Below are 23,116 nucleotides of genomic sequence, written 5' to 3'. Positions count from 1 at the left end.
TTATCCATTCATATTTTCAGCATAGCCCCGGGTTACGCTGTTTATGGTTGAGTAACGGTGAAAGCCTAGATCGACTATGATCATTAAACACATTTATCAAAGAAGATAAAATGTAAATACCAAATACATATACATTTGATATACGATTTTCTGTGGGGTTTTAATTCTGTTCTTATCTGTCCGAATTTATAGTTTAATAAGCAGTGGTGGACACTAACAAAGTACATTTACTTGAGTACTGTACTTAAGTACATTTTTTGAGTATCTGTACTTTACTTGAATATAATTTTTGATGGAACTTATTACGTTTACTCCACTACATCCAGAAGACAATTATTGTACTTTTTATTCCACTACATTTCTATCAATGCTCTAGTTACTCACTACCTTTGATTTGAAGTCAGCTCATGAATGTCCTTCTCTTTTCTGAAATCTGATCCCAGGTTTTTGAAATGAAGAATGATACGCATGGTTTGATATATTCCCCCTGTTTCCCACTCTGCCCAAACATACAAAAATTCACAGTCCAACCTGAGAAAGTGTGTTGAGCTACCTAACATTTGTTTCATTCCAGATGAACATTTTAAACTAAGTTGTCTGTGCTTGGAGTAACTTAGTGGCTGTTTTAATTCCATGGTTTATATATATTTTTTTATAAATGTCAATAGTTTCTAGATAAACATAATGTAACAGAATGTACTCCTATGTATTCCTGACTGCACTCATGCTTTGTGAAAATACAAAGTTTTGAGATTTTTTAAGAAGTACTTTGAGTACTTAAGTATTTTTAAAAGCAAGTACTCCAGTAGTTTAGCTCAAGTATTAATTTGACAGAGCAACTTTCACTTGTATTGGACTGATTTTTGACCTGAAGGATCTATACTTTGACTTAAGTAATGAAGCTGTGTACTTTGTCCACCACTGTTTATAAGCCATGGAGCCAAGATAATAAAACCCTCAAAGTCTTTGGCATGTGGTCTTAGTTAATGAATTTCAGTTGAAAGCATGTCCTACACAAAAAATAAGAGAAAACTGGACATCTTAGGAGCTGATCCCAGGTACGGGGATCTGACAGTAGTCGGGCAGGACTCACCTGAAACTCTCATTAAACTAATCTAGTTTCATTGAGGCATTCAAGATCTGAAAAAAAAACCTGTCTGTGAGCTAAGGGAACTTTTATTTTCATGGGTTAATGTTGGGACATTTAATCATTTTGGTGTAACATTGTGCCTAATAAAAAATAAATACATTTTTAATGTGTTTTGGAGAATTTTGGGGAAAGAATAGGAAGCTTGAAGCCATCAACAAACTGACTCTACTACAAATATCCTTAGGCTCTTTGAGTGATAACTGCAAACTACATATTTCCTGTAGTGATGATTGGATGTGGATATCTATGTTTTTATATCAAAAGATGCCATTATCTTTTCTTTTTTTTTTAACAGGTATTTAATTAAAAAAGTAACTGTATCCTCAGCTTAACATTCTTCCAGTCTTCAAGGATAAACCATGGGTTGAGCCTGTTGGTCTACTTTGTTCATGTCTTTAAATAATATATCTCTAGAGCAGATTTTAAGTAGTTTACACCATAAATAAGTGTAATTCTCATTGCTTGATTAAAAGGCTTTCACTGAATACAGACAACTGAGGGGTAGTTTCAGCTGAAAGACAAACACAATTGGTTGTACTTCACTATCAGCAGACCCGCAGTGCATCGTTACCCTCATCACACCTCCCCCAACTTATGTTAATGTTGATTTCAGAGACTCTAGAGCAAAGCAGACTTGGTAAATAAAGAAACCATGAAATCAAAGTTGACTGAAATCTTTATGAGACATTTTGCTCATGAAACATTCCCTTTATCTATTCTACTGACAAGAACACACAGGACAGTCTGTGTCTTTACACATACAGTTCCAACTCATTGATGGACACAAATGAGGCAACTTTTGGTTTGACAATAAACAAAAATGGAAGAAATTATCTACTGAAAGTGTAATGGTCAATTTAGTCATTATTTGTGCGTATGCTTTCATGGAAGTGAGTCACCAAGATTTGTGTAAATCCTGTTGTTTTCCCACGTTCCATATCCATTCATAATTTACAGTGGGGTTTCAGTCAAGGAGGATGAGTTGTGTTTTAGACAACCAAAGGTTTAAATAAAAGTTGCATGAAAAGACAGTCTGCCTTGTGGAGGTACAGATCCTGCCTCCACATGCATTTCTTATAAAGGCTAACATGTGCTTGAAAAACATACAATGCTGAAACAGTAGGTGTTCTTTCTCCTATGCAAAGACATTAAAGTCTGTGCGAGGAGCATTACCAAAATATGAGACTGAGAATCAGCACAGTCCGTCATTATCTGCTTATTTTAGGAAAAATAAACTGATCGGGCAATGTTCCTAAACTGAAATCACTCGGGCCTGCATCTCAAAACAGAAAAGGTTTAATGAAATGTACAGTTTAAGATGAAGATTAGAGAAAATGATTAGAGATAAATGAAAATGTTAAACCTCAAACAAAAAAAGGAAGACAATTTGTTTGATAATAAAAACATCAAATGTGGGTTTCTTGTTTGAGCATTTCCCTCGGTTTCATTACGGTAGTATGTACACCATAATGCATATAACCACGTTTGTGAAACTAACAGCTCAGTAATTACGAGTTATACTGAGCAACCAGTTAACTTAAGGATACTGTGGACTAAACCAGCTAAGAAAAGACTCAGTTCACTCAGCAATCTTTCTCCAAGATGAACCTTTGTGTCTGTTCCAGCACCCTGAATGTATACATGAGGATGATCAATTCCTATCTAGTATTTACATTTGAAAAGGAGCCGACTGGATCAAACCGGGCTCTGGTTTCACAGCCAAACGGAGTGAAATGCAAAAAAGAGGCAGTTAAAAGGATCCATTCAGCACATCCCCCCTAAACAACCACACAAAAAACATGGCCAGAAGACAAAGGATGTCTACAGCATGCGTCAAAGAATGAGATGCTACTTTAAGACCAGGAACCAGCCACATGTGTCTGAAAAATGACCAAATCTCACGTTAGTCTGGTTAATGGGACACAATAACTCAGCCTCAACACAGTATGTAAGTAAAATGTCAAGAAAAATACCACTAGTAAAAGAAAAAGATCAAAGTAACCTCAACAAGTTTTTATTTGTTGTCGTAAAAACAAATCTCTACCTAGCATTTCTCAGTTCCTCAGCCCTTTTTCTAGAGCAAGAGACTGTAAAACAATGATGATGATAGTCCATGTGCTTGAATGAAACAACTTCTTGTTATCTAGCCACATCTAAAACAGCCTGAAAAGGAGAACAGTCCAGTTTCTGTGTGATAAAATGGGTGGGCCAAGAGAAGAGACTAACGGCTGTCGCTCATGTATTGAGAGGAGTGAATTTGTGGGAGATGTCGGGTGTGTCTGTGGAGGGGAGAAGGGCACTGGATCACAGCTCCACAGGTGGCTCTCTGAATCAGCCTGGTCTGAATAACGAGCCGTATTCAATCATGTTAATGCTCAGATGAGTTATCTGAGCGATCACATGATGTAGACCTTCTCAGCCTGAGAGAAGTTGAAGACTTCTTTGGTTCTGGGGCACACCACTTTGTCATCTTGGCGGATGGACAGAAGGGACTGCAAAAGAAATCAGAAATAAAGGGAAGAAAATTAGAAAGGAAAAAAGGTTGTGTCCATTTTTTTTCTTCTGTGCTCACAACAGAAACAGTTTCAGCTCAACATCATTGTGCCCTTAGCGGTAATTCATCTTGTCATGCACTCACGTTGTATCCATAGACATATCCATTAGGAAGCATCATTGGAGGGTTGTTTTCATTCATGACCTCCCCGGATATCTTGCAGACTAGTCTGGAGTTGGCGCAGTGGGCCATGGGTAGGGGCTGAGCCAACTTGTTGAGGGATTTACTGCAGACTGGACAATCTGGGTTCTTAGAAGTACCATCCTCTTTGTAGCACTGACTGGAACAGATATGGTTAAAGATTGAAATAACATGATAGGAAGACTTCCATTAGACTATAGGGCTGTGGGACTGGAGAGGAGAAGAGAGAAAGGAGAACATTTCATGTGATCAACACTTGTTTTGATGGCATCTTAACTTCCCCTGCATGGCACGACTTGCCTGGAAGTGTTCTATAAGGCTTGATAAACTACATTTGCTTTTTTTGGTTAACTTAGCTGATATTCCAAATGAGCGAAACACAAAGTCTGGAGCTGAAACCTCCAATAAGTGATTGTCTGAAGAAAAACATGTTCTAAAAGCAGAGCAACTACAGCCACTGAAGATTTTTTTTCCAACTCTCGAAATAGCCAACTCATGTCGCATTGAAAATGATGTCACAGCAGTTTTTGTGCACTGTTGCTTTACTCCCTTTATTAAAGGACTTTTTCTGCAGTGGAGAGAATGAGGTGTATCTGTAGCCACACACACTAATATTCAGGACATCTCCTCTCAGATCTTTTGGGACTCTATCCAACCTTTTCTTTCATCCACGATAGACAAAAAAAAAAATCACAATTTTGCATCCTGAGAAAATATGGCTGACAAGACTAACTCCAAAGGCCAAAAGTATCTGATTCTGCAAATGAAGTATGTTAGGATACGGTGTCTTAATGGCAGATAGTCCAGCCTGAAGGGTAATAGTGAAGACAGAGTTGTTTCCCAGCTGGTGCAGTCTGTAGTTATCATATCGGAACTGTTGGATCAGCATCTTCCAGCGGGCTGGATCCAAAAGATCCTGACAGAAAACAAAGAAGACGACACAGAAAGAACGATAGTTATGTAACAGTCAATTCCAGACAAACAACAACTGACCCAGACATCTCTAATTCTGGAAACACAGACAGTGAGGTGCACAACATGCCACACAACTCACACTAAAAAAGGCTATTTATTATTCACACACAAGTTTTGTTTGTTTCCTAGATACAGTTGAAAGACAGCCTCATTGTCACATCGCCCATTAATCACTACCAGCAGGGTAGTACATAATGTCAGGCATTTCAGTTCTAAGTGAGAGGTAAAAGGAAACTACAGCTTTTGTTTGCTTTCAGCAGTCTGTGATTAACGACTCTCTGCCCTCCAAACACAGCTGCCTGTGTAGGTAAGAGGGTTGTCACCACAAAGTGATTTGATACGTGTAATTTGAACACATTTTCAACAATCAAATCCTTGACTCATCATTACAAGTTAACCTGAATGAATTAAAAGGGACTTTATTTTCTCACACTGAGGTCAGGTACATGAAAAGTGAAGGAGTTCATAACTGAGCAAGAAAACAGAGGAAAGTAAATTTAAAAATGCTGGCAGAGATGGTCAGTTCTTCTTCTTCACACTAGTCTTTCTTTGATCGTCTTCTTTGCTTCTTTTTGAGATAAAGCATCCTAACTGTGGCACATGTTACAATCTTAGAGTCATGTGGGTGAAATTTAAAATAGAAATAACAACACTTCTACTTAAAGGAGCTACCCAAGGACAAATGTAAAGAAGTATGAGAGAGCTGATTTTTGGAAGGCATCAGATGCCCTCTAGTGGCCTTGGTTTGCTATAGCACTTTCTCTGTTTCAAGCACTCTTTACACAACTCCAGTGAAGTATTTTTTAATAATCAGCTTTTATTTGCCCCTGATCCCGATCTGATCTTTTAAAGTGGAGTATCTACCACTATCAATATACATGTGTTTGTCTAGATAACAGAGCTGTACACTGTATTCCTACGTTTACAAACGTAACTAAAGTAAACAAATGAACTAAAAGCTGTCTTTAGATTATTCCATTTAACTTTGAACAGCGAGCATTGTTGTAAACTCACATATAAAATCACACCACATGGTCACATGGCTTGAAATACAAAAATAAATACCAAACACAATATAGTCTGTTAAAGTAGTATTGAATGCACTTCTAGTGCTAGCGCCTCACAAAATGATTGTATTGCATAAATTGCAAGTGGATGTTGGAATGTTTTTTCGTTCTAGTTTAAAATATTCCCACAAAGGGTGTTCCAAGGCGACTCATTTCCAGGTCTTTTAAATGGAAGTTTGAATTGAATGACTAACCGAGTAATCTAAAGGCAAGAAAACACTCAGAAAACAGAGCATATTTATTTAACACAGCTAAACGAGGGATCACCGAGTCTGTGGGGAAATGATGTCAAATTGTTTGTAGAGTGCAGCTTATGGTAGCAGTGTTAGCATCACCAGCCTTCAGTCTTCCATGCATGTTGACATCCACATTCCTGTGCTGGTTACACATTGCTCTGGTTGAGTGGTTATATGCCAGTTTAAGCAGACACAGCCCACATACAACTTTATCTCCATCTTCTAGATCAAAGTGAGATACCATCTGTCATCTGTGTTTTGTTTTACATCTGAGTGGAGTATTACAGAATTATGGTCTTACGGCAGTAGTTTTGCTAAGTGGTGGGATGCGGCGCTAAAGCTGAGGCACAACATATGACCAACATATCGGGCCTACAATAATACAAATATTAGGGATGCACTGAAAATTCGGCCACCGAAAGACTTTTATCACCGAAACAACATGGCCGAAACAGAATGTTGTGATGACGCAAGCAAAAACTGCGTCCAGTACGTGCTTGTCTGGATAAGAGCCAACATGTCTGCATCCGTTCTTCCTTTAATTGCAGCACTAAAGCGTCCTCTAAGCAAAGAGGTTGAGACGGACCAAAGAGTGTAAACAATGAAAAGTACACTCTTAGAGTCTGTCAGCACACGTTTCACTGAGATCTATTCGGATCCTCTGCACTTCTTCGCGACTGTACTTGATCCATGTTATAAAGATCATTACTTGGATGTGTGAATAAAGCAGCGCTCACGAGAAATGATCCAGGCCGCGATGGATGTGGAGAACCCGCTTGGAGACGGAGAAGCACACAGCGCAGGAGAAGGAGAACAGAGTGCAGAAAAAAAGGACTGGTCTCTCTGAACCAGATGAGGGGCATGCACCCTCCATGTCTGATATGTTCAATGAGATCCTTGATTTTAGTGAGGTTAGCACACAGTCATAGCCATAAATGCAATGGTAGGGGAGACCGGGGACAGTTGTAACATTTTTGACATTTCTGTCTATAACTTTGAGCTCTTTTAACCCAGTGTGTTCAAACTGCTATACAAACTAGCTTCAAGTGTCTGCTAATAAATGGCCTATAAATGCCTGTGCAACACAAACAGAAAATGCATAATTTAAGCTCAAATCCAAGGAGTGAAATGTTAAAACTGTCCTCGGTCTCCCTACTAATAAGTGGCATAATGATTTATTTAGGTGTTTCGGTTTTCGGCCTTAGTTTCCTCCTTTTCGATTTTCAGTTTCTGCCATTTTGGTGCATCCCTAAAAAATATTAATAATTTGTTTAACAGAGTAGTAATTCTAATGCCAACTAGGTGACATGTAACTGTTTGGTCTACTAAACACGCATATCCCTTATTCTGACACTGCTGACGTGTCCATCACTGGGCTGCTTAAGTGACTTGCAAGCATATTTGCATTCTGCTGCAAATTCTGCTCTGTTTATGACAGCTGATGTAAATGATCAGGGCAAGATGATCCTCTCCAAGTGCAGATCCTTAATCAGTTAAAAAATGCCTATATCAGCTGCAATCCTAGAGTGGGAATCAGGTTCGGGGCATCCCTAATAAAAGGGCTGATGCTGGTGTTTGAGTATCTGTATTGATTTTGCGCCATAAAGGTCTGCAGCCATATTTTCATCATCTTAGAATTTAAACAGCTGCATTTAATGACATGATAGGTTGACATGCAAGTTAGGTGATCTGTCCTCATTGTAAGTGATGCTATTGACATTCATAATCCAGAAATTTGGAGTCAATTACTTCCTGAGCAGTAGAACCTCAGATGAGTGTACACCTGTTTGTAATTGTGTAAAATAGTTCTGACCATCAAATATTAGATATGTTATATTTCTTTGGAATTGGGGTTTTACCTTATATGGGGAGATATGTGTATCTGATGGGAAGGCCAGCATCCCCATCACCTGCCGAACCTCATCCAGCTGCCCACCTTCTGCTTGGCTGAAGTGCTTCCTTGCATGTCTGACACACAGAGACACACAGAGTTGTATATACAGTTGAAGTTAATGTAGGGGGTTTAAAGTAGTAGTTACTATGTCATGCTCAAATAATGTATATGTATTTATGTGAGTGCGTTGTCCCAGGCGCAGTACCTGACAGCATCCATGCGTTTGTTTTGTCTGATCAGCTCAATGAACTCCTGGATTCTCAGACTGAACTCAAGGCAGCTCTGCAAAAGAAGAAGAGAAGTATACCAGTAAGCAGCTGAAGTTGTACAAACTTGTGAAGTTTCTTTTTTTGCCCTCTGAATGAACCTTCAGAGCAGACAGGAAACTGATCCCTTCAAAACAGCTTCTGCAGCCTTGGCAGATTCTCCGGCTGGCATTTCATATTTATTATCGAAATAGATTTTTGGGAATTAAAAGAAACTGTTATCCTACCACTGCAGCAGGTCGGTCTAAAAAAGAAACACGCAAAATGTACCTGCTCCTCTGACTGAACTAGAGCTACACCCAATCACTTAACACATGCTCAAAGAAGAAACAAAAATAAGATGATTACTGCATGTGGTCGTCAGTAGAAGGTTGACTTCTACATGTAGGGCTAACTGGAGGATTATACTGCCTCTGTGAAAATCTGAGCAGGACTTTAGAGTTTAAGATGATAATTTTAGGATTAACACTCTAACATGTTGCTTCTGCGAGAGGGGCAAAACATAAGTAGGACAGAAGACACTGTTAACAGGTCTGTCTGTGACACCAACTGTGTTGTTGTTCATTAACCAGGAAGTATTTGCCCTCGTGCAAAACCCAAACCCTGACTTGAACCTGTGAAGTTTCTTGAGTCTTTTTGCCATTGCTATAGCTTTTCAAGATCTGTCAGGACTACAGTGGTGCAATTAGGGATGGGTACCGAATTCGGTACTTTTATAGGTACCGACCGAATTCCGTCGGTACTACCGATTCATGTAAAATCAAACAGTACCATGTTTCGGTACCTAGACGAACCCTTGTGACTGTGAGGGAGTTGAAGAATAGGCAATCTTTTTATACTTTCGCCCTGTAATAAAGTCAGAGGCTGATCGGGTGGACGTCTCTGCTCTCTGCTCTCTGCATCTGCGTGGGAGCGCGCCAAACGGAGCCTGCAGCTGATGGGCGCGCGCACTCACCGCGAGGCAGAACTGCAGGTGGATTAAAGTTTAGTTTTTATCTACAGTCTATGGTTGAGACGGACTCTCTCGCTCCGACTACCTGCCCTGTTTATAACCGTTCCTGTGTGCGTGAATGCCCAACAAGTAAGTTGTGTGTCCTGTACTTTTAAAGAGACAGAGAACTGACTTTTTCCTGTCTGCAGGCGTTCACGTGTGTTCATTGATAAACTCAAGAAAGAGCAATTAGACGCCACGAGCATGTCTCAGCTAATATATCTAATCATCTATATAATCCAGTTTCTGTTCATTTCATGTTAAATGAAATAAATACGTTAAATTTAAAAAAAAAATTGAGATTTTATTATTAAACAAATTAACATTTATTACCACATAAACACACGCGAAAGTACCGAAAATTGGTACCGTTGAGTACCGGTACCGATTCCCAGGTACCGGGTATCGGTACCGTATCGGTTCAAATGTGAAAAGTACCCATCCCTAGGTGCAATGGATCATCGTTGATCCGTGATGCGCACGGATGCCTCTCCAAGGTTAGGTGCGATCATGGCCCGCGGATTGGTTGATGAAAAAAAAAAAAAAAAAGTTGCCGGTGTTCACGTGATGACCGCATGTTCAATCCACACTCGCTCGTCAAGCGCAGCGGTAGTCATGGCAAGTGGAGGAGCAGAGGAACTTGAAAAACTTCCTGCATCTTTTAAGTCACATGTATGAGAGCATTTTGGTTTCACTGTGAAATACAGTGAATGCTGAATGTGCTTGAGCCACGTTATAAAATTCTGTCACGCACCCACTTCAGCGAGACGATTGTGCCAAGTCTATAAGAGCAGGAGAAGACAAAAATTGTGGAGGAATTATCCAGGGTATCGTCTGTTGCGCTCACCACAGATGGGTGGACTTCCAGGGCAACGGAAAGCTACATTACTATGACTGCTCATTTCAGTGTGGGAGATGAGGAGCCCTGTGCTGCAGACACGCCCCCTCTATGAAAGTCATACAAGCACAAATCTGGTGCAGGTACTGACTGAAGCAGTGGCTGAGTTGAAGCTAGAGAGACACATTAATAACATCCCAGTCACAACAGATAATGCTAAAAAACAAACAAATGCAGTGAATGAGGCAGGACTGGGCCCACAGATAGGGGGCTTTGCACATGCAGTACATTTTGAGTTGAATGTTGTTTTTATTTAATGGGCAAAGTGTTTTACAAAATAAATGGAGGACAAAGTTATATTTGTCTTGTCTTCTCTCTTTTTTTTCTTTTGCTGATCCGAAAAAATGATCCGATCCGTGACTCAAAACCATGATACGATCCGAACCATGAGTTTTTTGATCCATTGCACCCCTACAGGACTACATAAGGTTTTGGCTCTCTGACGTTAATCTTTTTAATCTTTTATAAGAATTACCTTCATCTTGCGAAGACGGGATTTATTGTCATGGCACCAAGCTAAACAAGTGGCAGTCTCCTGCCTCTCCAGAGACTCCTCCACCTCCTTGGCTGTGAGGAACATCTCAATGTTCACCAAATCCTACAAATACAGAGTGGAAGAATAAACAACGAAAGACAAGTATTGGAAAAGGATTTAGTGATCAAGTCATAAAGTGAATTTAATTTAAACAGTCTGTTCATGCAAACGAAAACCTAACTAGCTGTGAGACAAAAACAGATACTCCACAAATCCAACCCTTACCTCTATACCGCTCTGTCTGGCAAGTTTAACAGCTGTATTGTAGTAGCCGCATCGCAGCAGATGCTCCACCATCATTCGATCCATCCGTTTCTTTTTCCACAAGTTCACTGAAGCCGGCTGGTCACTGCTGTGCTCCTTCAAGTGCTCGATGCGACGCTTACACAGCTTGGCACTCTCATCTTCTGCCTGGATAGACTCAGCAGCCTGCAGGTCACACATGCACAAGAGCAATCAAGTGTTAACGAAAGGTTGATCAAGCAATGTGCAGACTAGGGACCCATCAGCTATCACTTGTCTGTGATTCAGCCTCTGAGAGCGATAGCTACATTTTCAGGGCTTCCTGTGTAGCCAGATGAAGGATCTTCAGCCATGACTTCTGTTTGTGTTCATCATCGTTTACAGTCTGATCAGCAACTTCAGAAGTGAGAATAGAGTTACAGCTGAGTGGCGTCTAGTGTGGATTGTGAGCTGCACTTGAATGTAGATGCCTGCTGATACAGATTTATTGAAACTAAATTATCCTCATATAACCACAAATGGGATTCTGGATTGCATTACAGCTTCTTTGTTTGGCTCTAAGACTTTGTGACTGCATACAATCAAAAGCTCACTGAAAAGCCTGAGGTCAAATTTTTTTGTTTTAAATTTATATTTTTGGGCCTTTTTGCCTCTATTTGATAAGACAGCTGAAGAGTGATAGGACATGTGTGGAGTAGAGAGTGGGGGAGAACATGCAGTAAATGATCAAGGCTGCGATCGAACCTGTGATCTCTGCGATGAGGGCTGTAGCCTCTGTATATGGGGCACACGCTTACACCGCTAGGTCAACGGCCCCCCCTGCCTGAGGTGAATTTAACTCAGACTACAGAGAGAGTAGAATGCTCCTTCTGTTTTTTAATGTAGAATCTTAAAGCTGATTTATAATTCTGCGTCACCCCTACACAGCAGGGGCTGATGCAGACATGAGCACCACATACTTGTGCGTCGATGTGTCAGTGACGAAACGTCTGAGGGTCGCCTGCTTCCGGCCCGGCTACGATCTCTGTTTACTTTTCCACAGCGATTCAGAGCGTGTTATATTAATCTACAGCTGATACATGTTGCTGCGGACGTTCCGGACTCCAGCTGATACATGTTGATACGGACGATCCGGACTCCAGCTGATACATTTTGATACGGCTGGCTGGACTCCAGCGGCAACAGCTTCTACTACTCGTCTCATCACTATCACCCCTCTCTCTCATTCTCCTCTACCCCTCTTTCAAGACCCAACTCGGTCGAGGCATGACGGCTGTCTAACATGAGTCTGGTTCTGCCTGAGGTTTCTGCCTGTTAAAAGGAAGTTTTTCCTCGCTGCTGTAACTAGCTAAATACTGCGATGTGCAATGCTCATGATGGATTAAGGTGGGGTCAGACTGAGTCTTACCCTGTCTTGATGTTGGGTCTCTGTTCATAATTTGACAGAGTGGTCTAGACCTGCTATGTTTATAAAAGCGTCTTGAGATAACATTTGTTGTGATTTGGCACTTTACAAATAAAGATTGATTGATTGATTGATTGATTGATTGATACATGTTGCTGTTTATCATACAGACATGATTACAGGGAAGAATAGAGAGGAGGAGATGAAATACACGGCTGATGTGCAGCCGATGAGCGGGGATCCTGGAAGTGCTGTAAATGTGGGAAATACAGTACCACCGAACGGACCAATCACAGGGCTTGTGGTTCGCGTTGATTCTACATGTAGTTACATTTTAGAGGAGGTACACGTCAGCTATGTGTGGACTGGGAGCTCCGCAGACCTCCAGCATAGGCTACGCCGTTGATTCGACGCAGAAGTATAAATCAGCCTTTAGAACAGGGATCATGCATCGTGTGTAATAGAGTTGATAGATGTGCAGTTATCAATGTTTTAATATCCATACTTGTTACCTCATTGAATCAAGTTCTTGGCATAGATGGATTTAAACGTGACATATCATGCAAAATCGACTTTTTAATGGTTCTCTACCTGAAGTATGTTTCCCTGGCATGTCTACAAACCCCCCGAAAATGAAAAAAATCCATTCTGCCCCTGTTCTGATTTCTCCACCTTTCTGTAAATGTGTGTGAAACGAGCCGTTTCAGACTTCCATGTTTTTGTTACGCAACAACAATATCCGGTCTGTAACGGAGGTCAGAGCTCGGAGCTTGTTCAGCCCATAGACTGTATAAAATACAACTCAACTTCTACTCCGTTTTTCATTACCTGCACACATGTGTGCTAACAAGGAGCTGAGGAGGGAGGCATTCTAGTTGTCGGCTGTCTTAATAAACACAGAGTTTTGGTTTTACTCCCCACGTCTGCAGATTTGAAGATCTAGTGGATGATTTTTATGTATCATGGAAAAGTGCTACCGCTAGTTAGCATAGCCACATAGCTACATGTTCGTGGCTGTGTACCAAGACACACGTCGACATACTGATAAATAAACAACAAGAAACACTAACTCTGTGACCGATCATTCAGAAAGGTCCTGCTGCAGGCTCCTCTCCGTCAAGATCAGATTCTGGATCAGATTCAGAGGGTTGAAGTAATGTGGGTCTGTGAGCAGCCGTGTGTATTCAGCCAACATGTAAACATTAGATCAACGTGCCGGAGAGCAGAGGGCACATCCACTTCCTGAGGGGCCGTGGTCAGAGAGAAAACTGACCGTTCTGAGCAGGGCTGAAGAAGAGGGCTTTTCAGGCATACCAAAATCTGATTTCAAAGTGTTTTTTGAGCATAAACTTTAAAGACATGTTTTGGGGACCTCTTAGACCAATATATATTGATGAAAAAAGCGTGATATGTCACCTTTAAAAAAGAAAGGAGCTTTCGCAGGATTCTTTTTCTTGTATAAGAAAACTAATTTGTATCTGGTAATTTTTTACAATAAACTGAGAGTAGCTAGTTTTGGGTCAGAAACCAAGATTACTTTTTTTCTTAAACCTTCCGTGCATGAGATTACCTCAAACTGCCTTCATACAGAAAAACAATCCACATTGAGAATCATTAACAGCCAGGCTAAGTTAAAGTAGTCAACATTATTTTAAAGACAGTATATTCAGAATGCTGCATGTTACATTTTCATAAAAGAATGTTTTCTGAACAAAGAAAGTGTAAGGGTTTTTAAATGCACAGTGCATGATTGTATTACTGTGTGCACTAGTCCATGCATGCTGTCACTTTAAATCAGACCTATGTGAGATTTATTTAACACTAATCTGTTAACTTTCCCCTTTTCAATACTTTAAACTCTACTATTAAGGTTGCAGTTTGACATGTGGTCCACATTTCTCTGCGAAAGCTCAGAGACAGTAAGTGTTCCTAGAGTACATTATGTCCTTGCCTTCATTACAATAAATCAGTGGTTTATGTCACATCAAAAGAAAACCTGCTGGACTAAAAGTTGACTTTTCCTCAGATTCCCAGTATGTGCGCTCCTGTAGAGCTTCTCAATGGGTTATGGTGTAACACAGTGTTCTCTTGGCCTTGTGCACTGAGCACAATGTAATACAAAGTAGAGACGCCGCTGAACGAATCTACTAGAGCAGCTTTTGTGCAGTAGCTTTGCTTTTTTAATAAAACTACTTTGTTCATGCGCAGAAGGAAAGCTGATTTACATATTATAAATTAATTCAAAGCTCAACCTGACTTGTGTATGCACCAAAATATCAGTGTCATGGTCATGATCTGTACCCCTCACCTTTCTCTTCAGGGCGCTGAGTTTCTCAACCACGCCATCCAGCAGTGACACCACGGAGTCAACCACCGGGAAGCTGCTCAGCGTCTTCTCCAGCTCTGCAACAACCATCGTCACGTGACTCGTCTCCCGGTCGATGTTCTTCTGAGCCGCCCTGAAACGTTTGTTCAGGGTCTCGTAGGGGACCTGTAAACCACAGAGAACCACGTTAGCTTCAGTGTAGCAGGCATTCAGGGTGAGCTGTGGTATGAAAATGACCTGAAGTTGATAAAGCTTTGCAGAAGCAATACTGAGTGTTTGGGTCACTTCAAAAGACAACAAGGAGTTTGGATAAATTTCATTTCACAAAGTTTTCCAAGCGAGAATATAGATTTCTTGTATTGTATTTTTTGTACCATACCTGTTTAACCCAAATGATCCCTAACAACTCTTCCTTATTGGTCGATACTCTGCTGTACCTGCCTGATTTAGCTGCTTTACATTTGCTGCCAGTCCGTTTTAGAATTGATTTTAAGATCTTGTTGTTTACTTTAAAGCACTGAATGGTCTCTGCCCCAGTTTTATCTCTGACCTTTTAACACCCTACACTCCAGGGCACACTCTGTGATTCTCTGGCAAAGATCTGCTATCTGTCCCAAAAACTCGGCTGAGAACAAGGGTGAGGGGGGCGAGGAAATGAGGTTGGCTGATTCTGTGCTCTCGTTTCAGTCATTTCTCAAAACATACTTTATCAGAGAGCATTTCCTGATTTGACTTCATCAGAATTGTCTTGAAGATTCTTTGTAATGTGAGGAGAAGACCTTTAGTGTTCAGGCTGATTTGCGGAGCATTTATGGATGCTTTACCTTGGCTAAAATGTGAAGACTGATGTTTTTATTTTATGTATTCCTTTTAAATTCTGGACTTGAATATTATATCATTTTGCACCATACTGTTCTGTCAATGATATTGTACTTTACTGGATTTTTTGACAACAAAGGAAATGTGCATGAAATGTATGTAATAAGAACCAAACCAAACCAAGGGATGGGGTTTGAGTATATGTATGTGTTTCTGTTCTCTAATCTTTCTTTTTTGTCCTTTTCTTTTCTGTTTTATTATATTTGTCATTTTAATTGTGTTCTTTAAAGGTGACATATCATGCAAAATTGACTTTTTAATGGTTCTCTACCTGAAATATGTTTCCCTGGTATGTCTACAAACCCCCCGAGAATGAAAAAAATCCATTCTGCCCCTGTTCTGATTTCTCCACCTTTCTGTAAATGTGTGTGAAACGAGCCGTTTCAGACTTCCGTGTTTTTGTTACGTAACAACAATATCCGGTCTGTCACGGAGTCAGAGCTCGGAGCCTGTTCAGCCCATAGACTGTATAAAATACAACTCAACTTCTCCGTTTTTCATTCCCTGCACAAATGTGTGCTAACAAGGAGCTTAGGAGGGAGGCATGCTAGTTGTAGGCTGTCTTAATAAACACAAAGTTTTGGTTTTACTCCCCACGTCTGCAGATTTGAAGATCTAATGGATGATTTTTATTTATCATGGATAAGTGCGAGCGCTAGTTAGCATAGCTACATAGCTACATGTCGTAGCTGCAGCTGTGTACCAAGACACATGTCTACATACTGGCAAATAAAACAACAAGTAACACAGAATCTGTGACCAATCCTTCAGAAAAGGTCTCGCTGCCTTTCTGGCAGAGGTCGGTTTTACTCCCCACGTCTGCAGATTTGAAGATCTAGTGGATGATTTTTATTTGTCATGGATAAGTGCTAGCGCTAATTAGCATAGCCACATAGCTACATGTTCATAGCTGTAGCTGTGTACCAAGACACACGTCGACATTCTGACAAATAAAACAACAAGAAACACTAAATATGTGACCAATCGTTCAGAAAGATCCTGCTGCCTTTCTGGCAGAGGTCGGTTTTACTCCCCACGTCTGCAGATTTGAAGATCTAGTGGATGATTTTTATTTATCATGGATAAGTGCTAGCGCTAGTTAGCATAGCCACATAGCTACATGCTCGTAGCTGTGTACCAAGACACACATCTACATACTGATAAATAAAACAACAAGAAACACTAAATCTGTGACCAATCCTTCAGAAAGGTCCTGCTACAGGCGCCTCTCTATCAGGATCAGATTCTGGATCAGATTCAGAGGGTTGAAGTAACGTGATCTATGAGCAGCCGTGCATATTCAGCCAACATGTAAACATTAGATCAACGTGCTGGAGAGCCGAGGCACATCCACTTCTTGAGGGGGCGTGGTCAGAGAGAAAACAGAGTGTCCTGAAGAGGACTGAAGAAGAGGGATTTTCAGGCAGACCAAAATCTGATTTCAAAGTGTTTTTTTGAGCATAAACTTTAAAGACATGTTTTGGGGACCTCTGAGACCAATATATATTGATGAAAAAAGCGTGATATGTCACCTTTAATGCTTGTATGAATGTTTCAAATAATTTTAATGTTTTAATGTAAAGCACATTGAGTTGCCCTCCTGTATGAAATGCGCTATACAAATAAAGTTGCCTTGCCTTGTTGTTTGTTTTTCTCTTTAATGTTCACTGTGAAGTCAGACTGCACATTTTTTGCTCTTATCCCCTTTATTTAATATTCTTATTATTGATATTATTATTACATTTCTGACCCATTTATTTTTAAATTGTGAATTCAAATTCCATTATAATTTATTTTTTGTATCTCTTTTCTTTTTTTCTTAGAATGTAAAAACAAAAAAAAACTGAGCACAAATGATTTGCTTTGACTGTAAGAAATAAAATATAATTTCAAAAAATGTCTTTCACAGGGTCCTGTTTTATTCCAATTTGTATGTTTCCTTTGAATAGTAATGGTTCATGCACCAACTGTATGCTCTTTTAAAATGCTCATAATTTTGCACCTGTCCTTTAAAACATTATACAGCACTTTGTGATACAGATTTTGCTCTATAAATAAATATTATTGTTTTTATTAGTAAGTGGCTTTTGATACGTTCTCTTTTATTAACAGTCATCTCGTACCGACTTAAAATCTTAATATTTGTTGTTGTTTTTATCAGTTTCTCACCAAAACACTGTTGACCTTCCTCTCATAATTTGCACTGAGTTAAGTTCTGAGAAAAAAAGGACAAAAAAGAAATAAACTTAAATTTGGTCGTGCCATTTACATGAAAATTAAACACTTCATACCTCTTCTACTTGAATAGTTTATTACATTAAATTCTGTCTTTCTGTCCACCATTCTATTTTGGTGAGCTTGATTTCCTGTGCTGAGTTCTAACATCTTATTTTACCTCCAGTGTTTCTTCATTAATATATCATGACAGTGTTTCCTCTTCCTCCATTCGTTCAGCCACTTCTTTTTTATTTTTCATTTATTTCATTAATATTATTATTATTTTTGCATATATCATGTTCTTAACCTTAGGATTGTGGGTGGGTTAGGGGGTCTTTTCTTTCTTTCTTTTCTTTTCTTTTAATTTGTTTTTATGTACAGCACTTTGTTACAATGTCAGTGTATGAAAAGCACTGAACAAATAAAGTCTGTTTTATTGATCAACCTTGTCTGTATTATTGTATACTGTCTAAATCTTTTTTCATTGTTTCATTTGATGCCTTTGCAAAAATGTTTCTCAAACTTTAAAACCAACAGAGTGAAAAACTGGTCATCAATAATCATCAACAAAAGAACGTCTATGAACATTTTTATTATAAGAGAGCTTTGACATTTAATATCTGTAGGACATAGAACCTTCAGATGCAGACTGACACCACCATGCTGGTACATTTGCACACAAAGAGAAGATTGGTTCAGAGATTTTCTTGTAGAGGTTTGACCAGTGTGGTTCCTTCTCTAAGATATGATATTAAAAACAACTGGAGAGCTGTGATCCATTGAGATTGTTCTTTTTCCTTCACAGAGAGCCAAGTTAATTTCACAGATCATTAACATTTCAGAGGGAAATGATGCAGGCACATCACTTCACAGAGCAGAAGATGGTTGATGTGGTTTCTCTGCAGAATTTTAGTTATTGTGAAAATAAAAAACTATTGTAGAAATCATCTTGAATGTACTGGATTTAAAGTTCAGAGTGGAACCCCAAAGATCCAGGCAGGACACCAACACAGATTGTGATGCGGTGGTAAATAACAGAGTCCTGTCGACAGGAACAGGGGGCCCAGCTGGCTCAGGAATGCGAGAGGCGAAACATGGAAACAGCATCAGCTCTCCAGGCTTTTTCACTGAAAGGCCACGTCAAAATAAGGCTCTGCCACAGACACACTGTACTGGTCAGGGTTTGGGATTGTTGGGACGGACTTGGCCACGGATCAACAGAATAATTGGGGGTCAGGAAGTGAAGGCTTGTGTTGCCAAGAAAGTATCTTATGATCACAGAAAGATGTGGAAGAGGCGAATCAAATTCACAAACAACTTTAAGTAGAGTTTAAAAATGCAGCGATAAAATAACATCCTATTGTGTTTAAGAGGGACTGTGTTTTGAATGTTTTGGGTTTGATAAAACTGCATGAAGTACGCTGCAAATGAAAACACTGATTGTGATATAGCATCTTGATTTTTCAGTATTTAACACACTGGATCGGCCAAGATGGAAACGTATACTTGGATGCTTTGCAAGCCAATTCCAAGAGCACTTAAACGAACCATCACAACTTAAGTTACTTGAGACTTGTGTAAGCCTTGTCCTTACATCATAGTATTAAACAGGAACTTTAAATAGAAAGATTTCAAGAGGTGGAAATAATAGTACTCTCTTCAATGAGCAGAAATATGGTATTAGTTTTGTACACCAGTGGTTCTCAAAGTGGGGTCCTAGGACCCCTGGGGTTCCGCGAACCATAGCATGGGGGTCCGTGAAATAATACATTTCTAATAAATTTTAAAATTGTGCTGTGTCATTATAAACAGCATATATACAGATGAGGACCATTTGCACCAATGAAACCTGCATATTGTGCCCATTACTCCCACCCTAGTTATCACTCATTCACACTTCACTCCATCACAACTGTTACTGCTACTACTTAGCTTTGCTTACTAGCTTGAGAGCATGTAGCCATGTCTAAATCAGTTCACATCGTCAAGTGATGCTAAGCCCAAGCTAGCTAAATTAGGACAATATGACGACAGGTATAGAGTTTGGTTTTATTGAGAACAGTGACAGGAGACCAAAATGAAGTGACATCTGATCACAAAGCACCGGGAATAAAGGGACAAAACTAAAGAGTTTTTCCAGCGACAGAGCGAGGAATACATGCGCCAGAAAACACAGATGGTGATCCTGACCACAACTTCAGAGAAAGCAAAGAAGGCTTCTTATTTAGTGGCTCGAAGGGATATGTGAGTCTTGCTACTGTTAATTTTCTGAAAGCTTTTAAGATCAATTACTTGAAAAGTATAAATGCTGTCCCGATGAGTCCACAAGGAATACAATGACCCTCTGTTTTAAAGTATACAAGTGGTATTTACATGATTCAAATTAAAGTGATTTCTGTTTATCACTATGGAAAAGGTCCAAAGTATTTAGTTTGATAAGTTTTACAATACAAGTCGTTCCAAGGGCATCCAAGAGCGCAAATGGTAGTAAGCATGTGCTTAATCTATGTTACAATTATGAGGGGGTCCCTGGAAAATGTTCTCACCTGTAAGGGGTCCCTGGCCCCAAAAAGTTGGAGAACCCCTGTTGTACGCAACTTGGTTCAATGGACAGTAGACATGCATGTGGAGTTTATATCAGAATCATCAGGCTGATTTTGTGTCAATGGTTGCCTTTCTTGATTTAATGGGAGGAACTCATTACAACAAAGGTCTCACTCCAAGGTGTACACTACACTGCATAGAAAGCAAGTTATTGCATGGATAATCCAACATGTCTGAATGATCATTCTTACCAACCATGAGTGTGAATGGAGCTTAAATATGCAGGATGATGATATCACTGCCTGCCTTTGCTTTCATTGTTCAGGTACGTGGCTCTGGCTAACCCCTGGATTCTAATCATGGTCACAACATCAAGACATCTACAAGTATACAGTGTGAATCTAAATATATTAGGGTTTAAAAAAGGCGTGTAGTAACCCTTAAATGATCAGGAAATAATAATCAACATTATTTTTGGGTTCAGCAGATTCCTCTGTGTTAGGCAACATTGGACACATTAAAATTCTGCTCAACATACCTCCAAATTGTAATCACCACTGCTCTTTCCAAAAGCTGGAGACTCCCCATTTGATGCCAATTATAACCATCACTGGTCCTGTCTTAAAATGGTGCCCACCATCCTCACTGCAGCATCCAAGCAAAGGCAGACATACCCCCAAACCACAGCCATGCTTTCCAAACCCAGACATGTCTCATCATCACCAAAAAAAAAACGCCACACTACATACAAACATGACTACATCATGCCATTTCAGTTTGCCACACAGATATTTGCTACTCACAATACGTGCTTTTCTACGACGTCGCTCCCGTGCTGTGTGTGAGTCGACTGAACACAGGAAGCAGTTTTTCAGCTCGTCTTTTTTAGCAGTGGTGGTGTCGCAGTAACGTTATGTGGAATGGAGGATCAGTGCGTGTGTGCGGCACCAGGCTGGGATTTCTCTGGCTGGCCATTTTGAAGAGCAGAGAGAGGAGAGAGGCAGCAGCAAGCAGCAGCAGCAATGTGATGACACTGCGCTAACTCGCAGGGCTGATTGTGTGTCTGACGAGCTCAGCCCCCCCGTGATATCTACCTCCTTTCAGACAGACCCTATTTGCATGCTCGACGATACGTGTCTGGGGGGGCTACTCGGTTAAATATGGCGAACCCTGTTTTTTTTAACCACAGAAATTAGCTAGCTAGCAGGCCACACTTCTTGAAGGTAATATCTTTTGTCGACACACCTGCTAATCGAGGAAAACAGCCACCACGTTGCAAAAAGCTGTGCCACAGTGTCCATGTTTGTAGTTTACATCATTTAACGACCAATTAGTTAGAGAGTAACCACCAGCTAGATGATTCATATATATTAACATCCCTTTACAGCTCCGTATTATCACAGTGACACCACGTTAGCTAACCTTATTTAGTCACCACAAATGTCAATTCTGTCAAAAACACGCTTGAACTGAATCCAGCATCCCTGAGGCCTACAGCAGACTTCACCACAGATATAAGAAATCATCACATCACACAAAGGAAATCAACAGCTGCTGTTATTTATCCATCTGCTTGATCTCTGCTCTCGCTTTTAGAAACACAGCTGACAGTTAAAGAGGACGATGCTACAGCTAACGTTAGCCTTCCTGTCAAGTTCGCTGCTCTCTCGATCAACTGAACTAGTAATCTCCATTTTCTCACTGGTTTCCAACTCCTCGTCTCTTTTAATACACGTGAGTGTCGTTAGGGTATTCATATGTACCGATATTAGTTTGTGTTTACCTTCAGGGTGGGATATTCTTGGACTTTGAGAGCCATGGACAGTTGAGATGCTGTCTCTTGCACCGCCATCTTGGTTTTGTGGTTTTCTTGTGGTTGTTGTTTGTGTTTTTTTTCTATCCAGTCAGAATGGCCTGGGTGCTCACTACCGCCCCCTGGTGAGACGGTGCCGGCATTGACTCTGTGTAAGGTGCTTTGTTATAGATCAGGGGTGTCAAACTCCTTTCAGTTCAGGGGCCACTAGTTGAACTGAAGTGGGCCGGACCAGTAAAATTAAACATAACAACCATCTAAATCAGGGGTTCTCAAACTTTTTTGGCTTGTGTACCCGTTTTCAAAAACAATTTCAGCCAAGTACCCCCTTGTATGGCCGAGAAAATTTTCAGGAAATAATAAGATAAAATAAGATATTACTTAATTAATCCCCGGGGGGGAAATTCAGTTGTTACAGCAACCCAGACATAAGTACAATCAAGAAGAAGTTTCAATTAGTAATAAAAAAAAATGTAAAAGAAAATAAAAGAAATGAAAAGAAAAATAAGATATGTAAAAGTAAAAATAGATAAATAAAGCTAGAATACAATTTAGATATATACAATGTTACAAATGGAATTTAGATTAAATAGCAGTAATTACAGGCAGTATTAAAACATGTTTCAGTAGTGACAGGTTGACATGGTGTGATTATGGTTGGTAATGACAAATTAAGCAATAAATAAAAATAAATATGGGTATGTAATATGACCATGAGTTGTAGTTACAATAATAATGTAATATAACATAATATAATATGGCAAAGATAATATGGGAAAATAACAGGAATAAATGTATGCATGTGGTTTTACAGTGTCATAATAACATTGAAATGAAAGATCACACCATTTCTATGCTTTTGTAGTGCAATATTTTCAGAAAAAATTAAAGATTGAGGCAGCTAGTACCTTTGATGGCCCAAGGAGCACATTGATTTATTTCTGTCAAACAAGAAGCATTTTAACCACCTGTCCATTGTTAT

The 23,116-nt window shown here is 39.8% G+C and overlaps 2 protein-coding genes across 3 annotated transcripts in view; one reads left to right on the top strand and one right to left on the bottom strand.

The window, feature by feature from the left end:
* Positions 1–1,808: 1,808 nt before the first annotated feature.
* Positions 1,809–22,234, bottom strand: maea (macrophage erythroblast attacher, E3 ubiquitin ligase). Of its 2 annotated transcripts, none has more exons than XM_034690614.1 (9): positions 22,105–22,234; positions 14,664–14,846; positions 10,933–11,136; positions 10,648–10,770; positions 8,223–8,299; positions 7,983–8,091; positions 4,628–4,761; positions 3,789–3,984; positions 1,809–3,642 (listed from the first exon to the last, which is right to left on the bottom strand). In XM_034690614.1, the coding sequence occupies exons 1-9, from the start codon at positions 22,171–22,173 to the stop codon at positions 3,547–3,549; spliced, it is 1,191 nt and encodes a 396-aa protein (XP_034546505.1). In that variant the 5' UTR covers positions 22,174–22,234; the 3' UTR covers positions 1,809–3,546. The 2 variants fall into 2 exon arrangements, with proteins under 2 accessions (XP_034546505.1, XP_034546506.1); XM_034690615.1 differs by having other exon boundaries at positions 21,125–22,184.
* The window catches only part of LOC117817840 (C-terminal-binding protein 1), a 39,290-nt gene continuing 38,102 nt past the window's right edge, over positions 21,929–23,116 (top strand). Inside the window, exon 1 of the mRNA XM_034690611.1 lies at positions 21,929–22,055. The gene's annotated coding sequence lies outside the window, so the exon portion shown is untranslated. The remainder of the gene's footprint in view (positions 22,056–23,116) is intronic.

Source organism: Notolabrus celidotus, chromosome 8, assembly GCF_009762535.1.
Source record: "Notolabrus celidotus isolate fNotCel1 chromosome 8, fNotCel1.pri, whole genome shotgun sequence".
Classification (NCBI taxonomy): Eukaryota; Metazoa; Chordata; class Actinopteri; order Labriformes; family Labridae; genus Notolabrus; species Notolabrus celidotus.
Note: the sequence above shows the minus strand (reverse complement) of the source record. Positions and strands in the feature narration are given on the sequence as shown.

What these genes read in the sequence shown, in the direction of transcription:
- maea (XM_034690614.1), bottom strand. Translation starts at nt 22,173, where the DNA reads ATGGCGGTGCAAGAGACAGCATCTCAACTGTCCATGGCTCTCAAAGTC. An exon ending in AAGAATATCCCACCCTGAAG is followed by an intron (nt 14,847 to 22,104) that starts GTAAACACAAAC and finishes TGTGGTTTACAG; the next exon opens with GTCCCCTACGAGACCCTGAA. An exon ending in CACATATCTCCCCATATAAG is followed by an intron (nt 4,762 to 7,982) that starts GTAAAACCCCAA and finishes GTTTTCTGTCAG; the next exon opens with GATCTTTTGGATCCAGCCCG.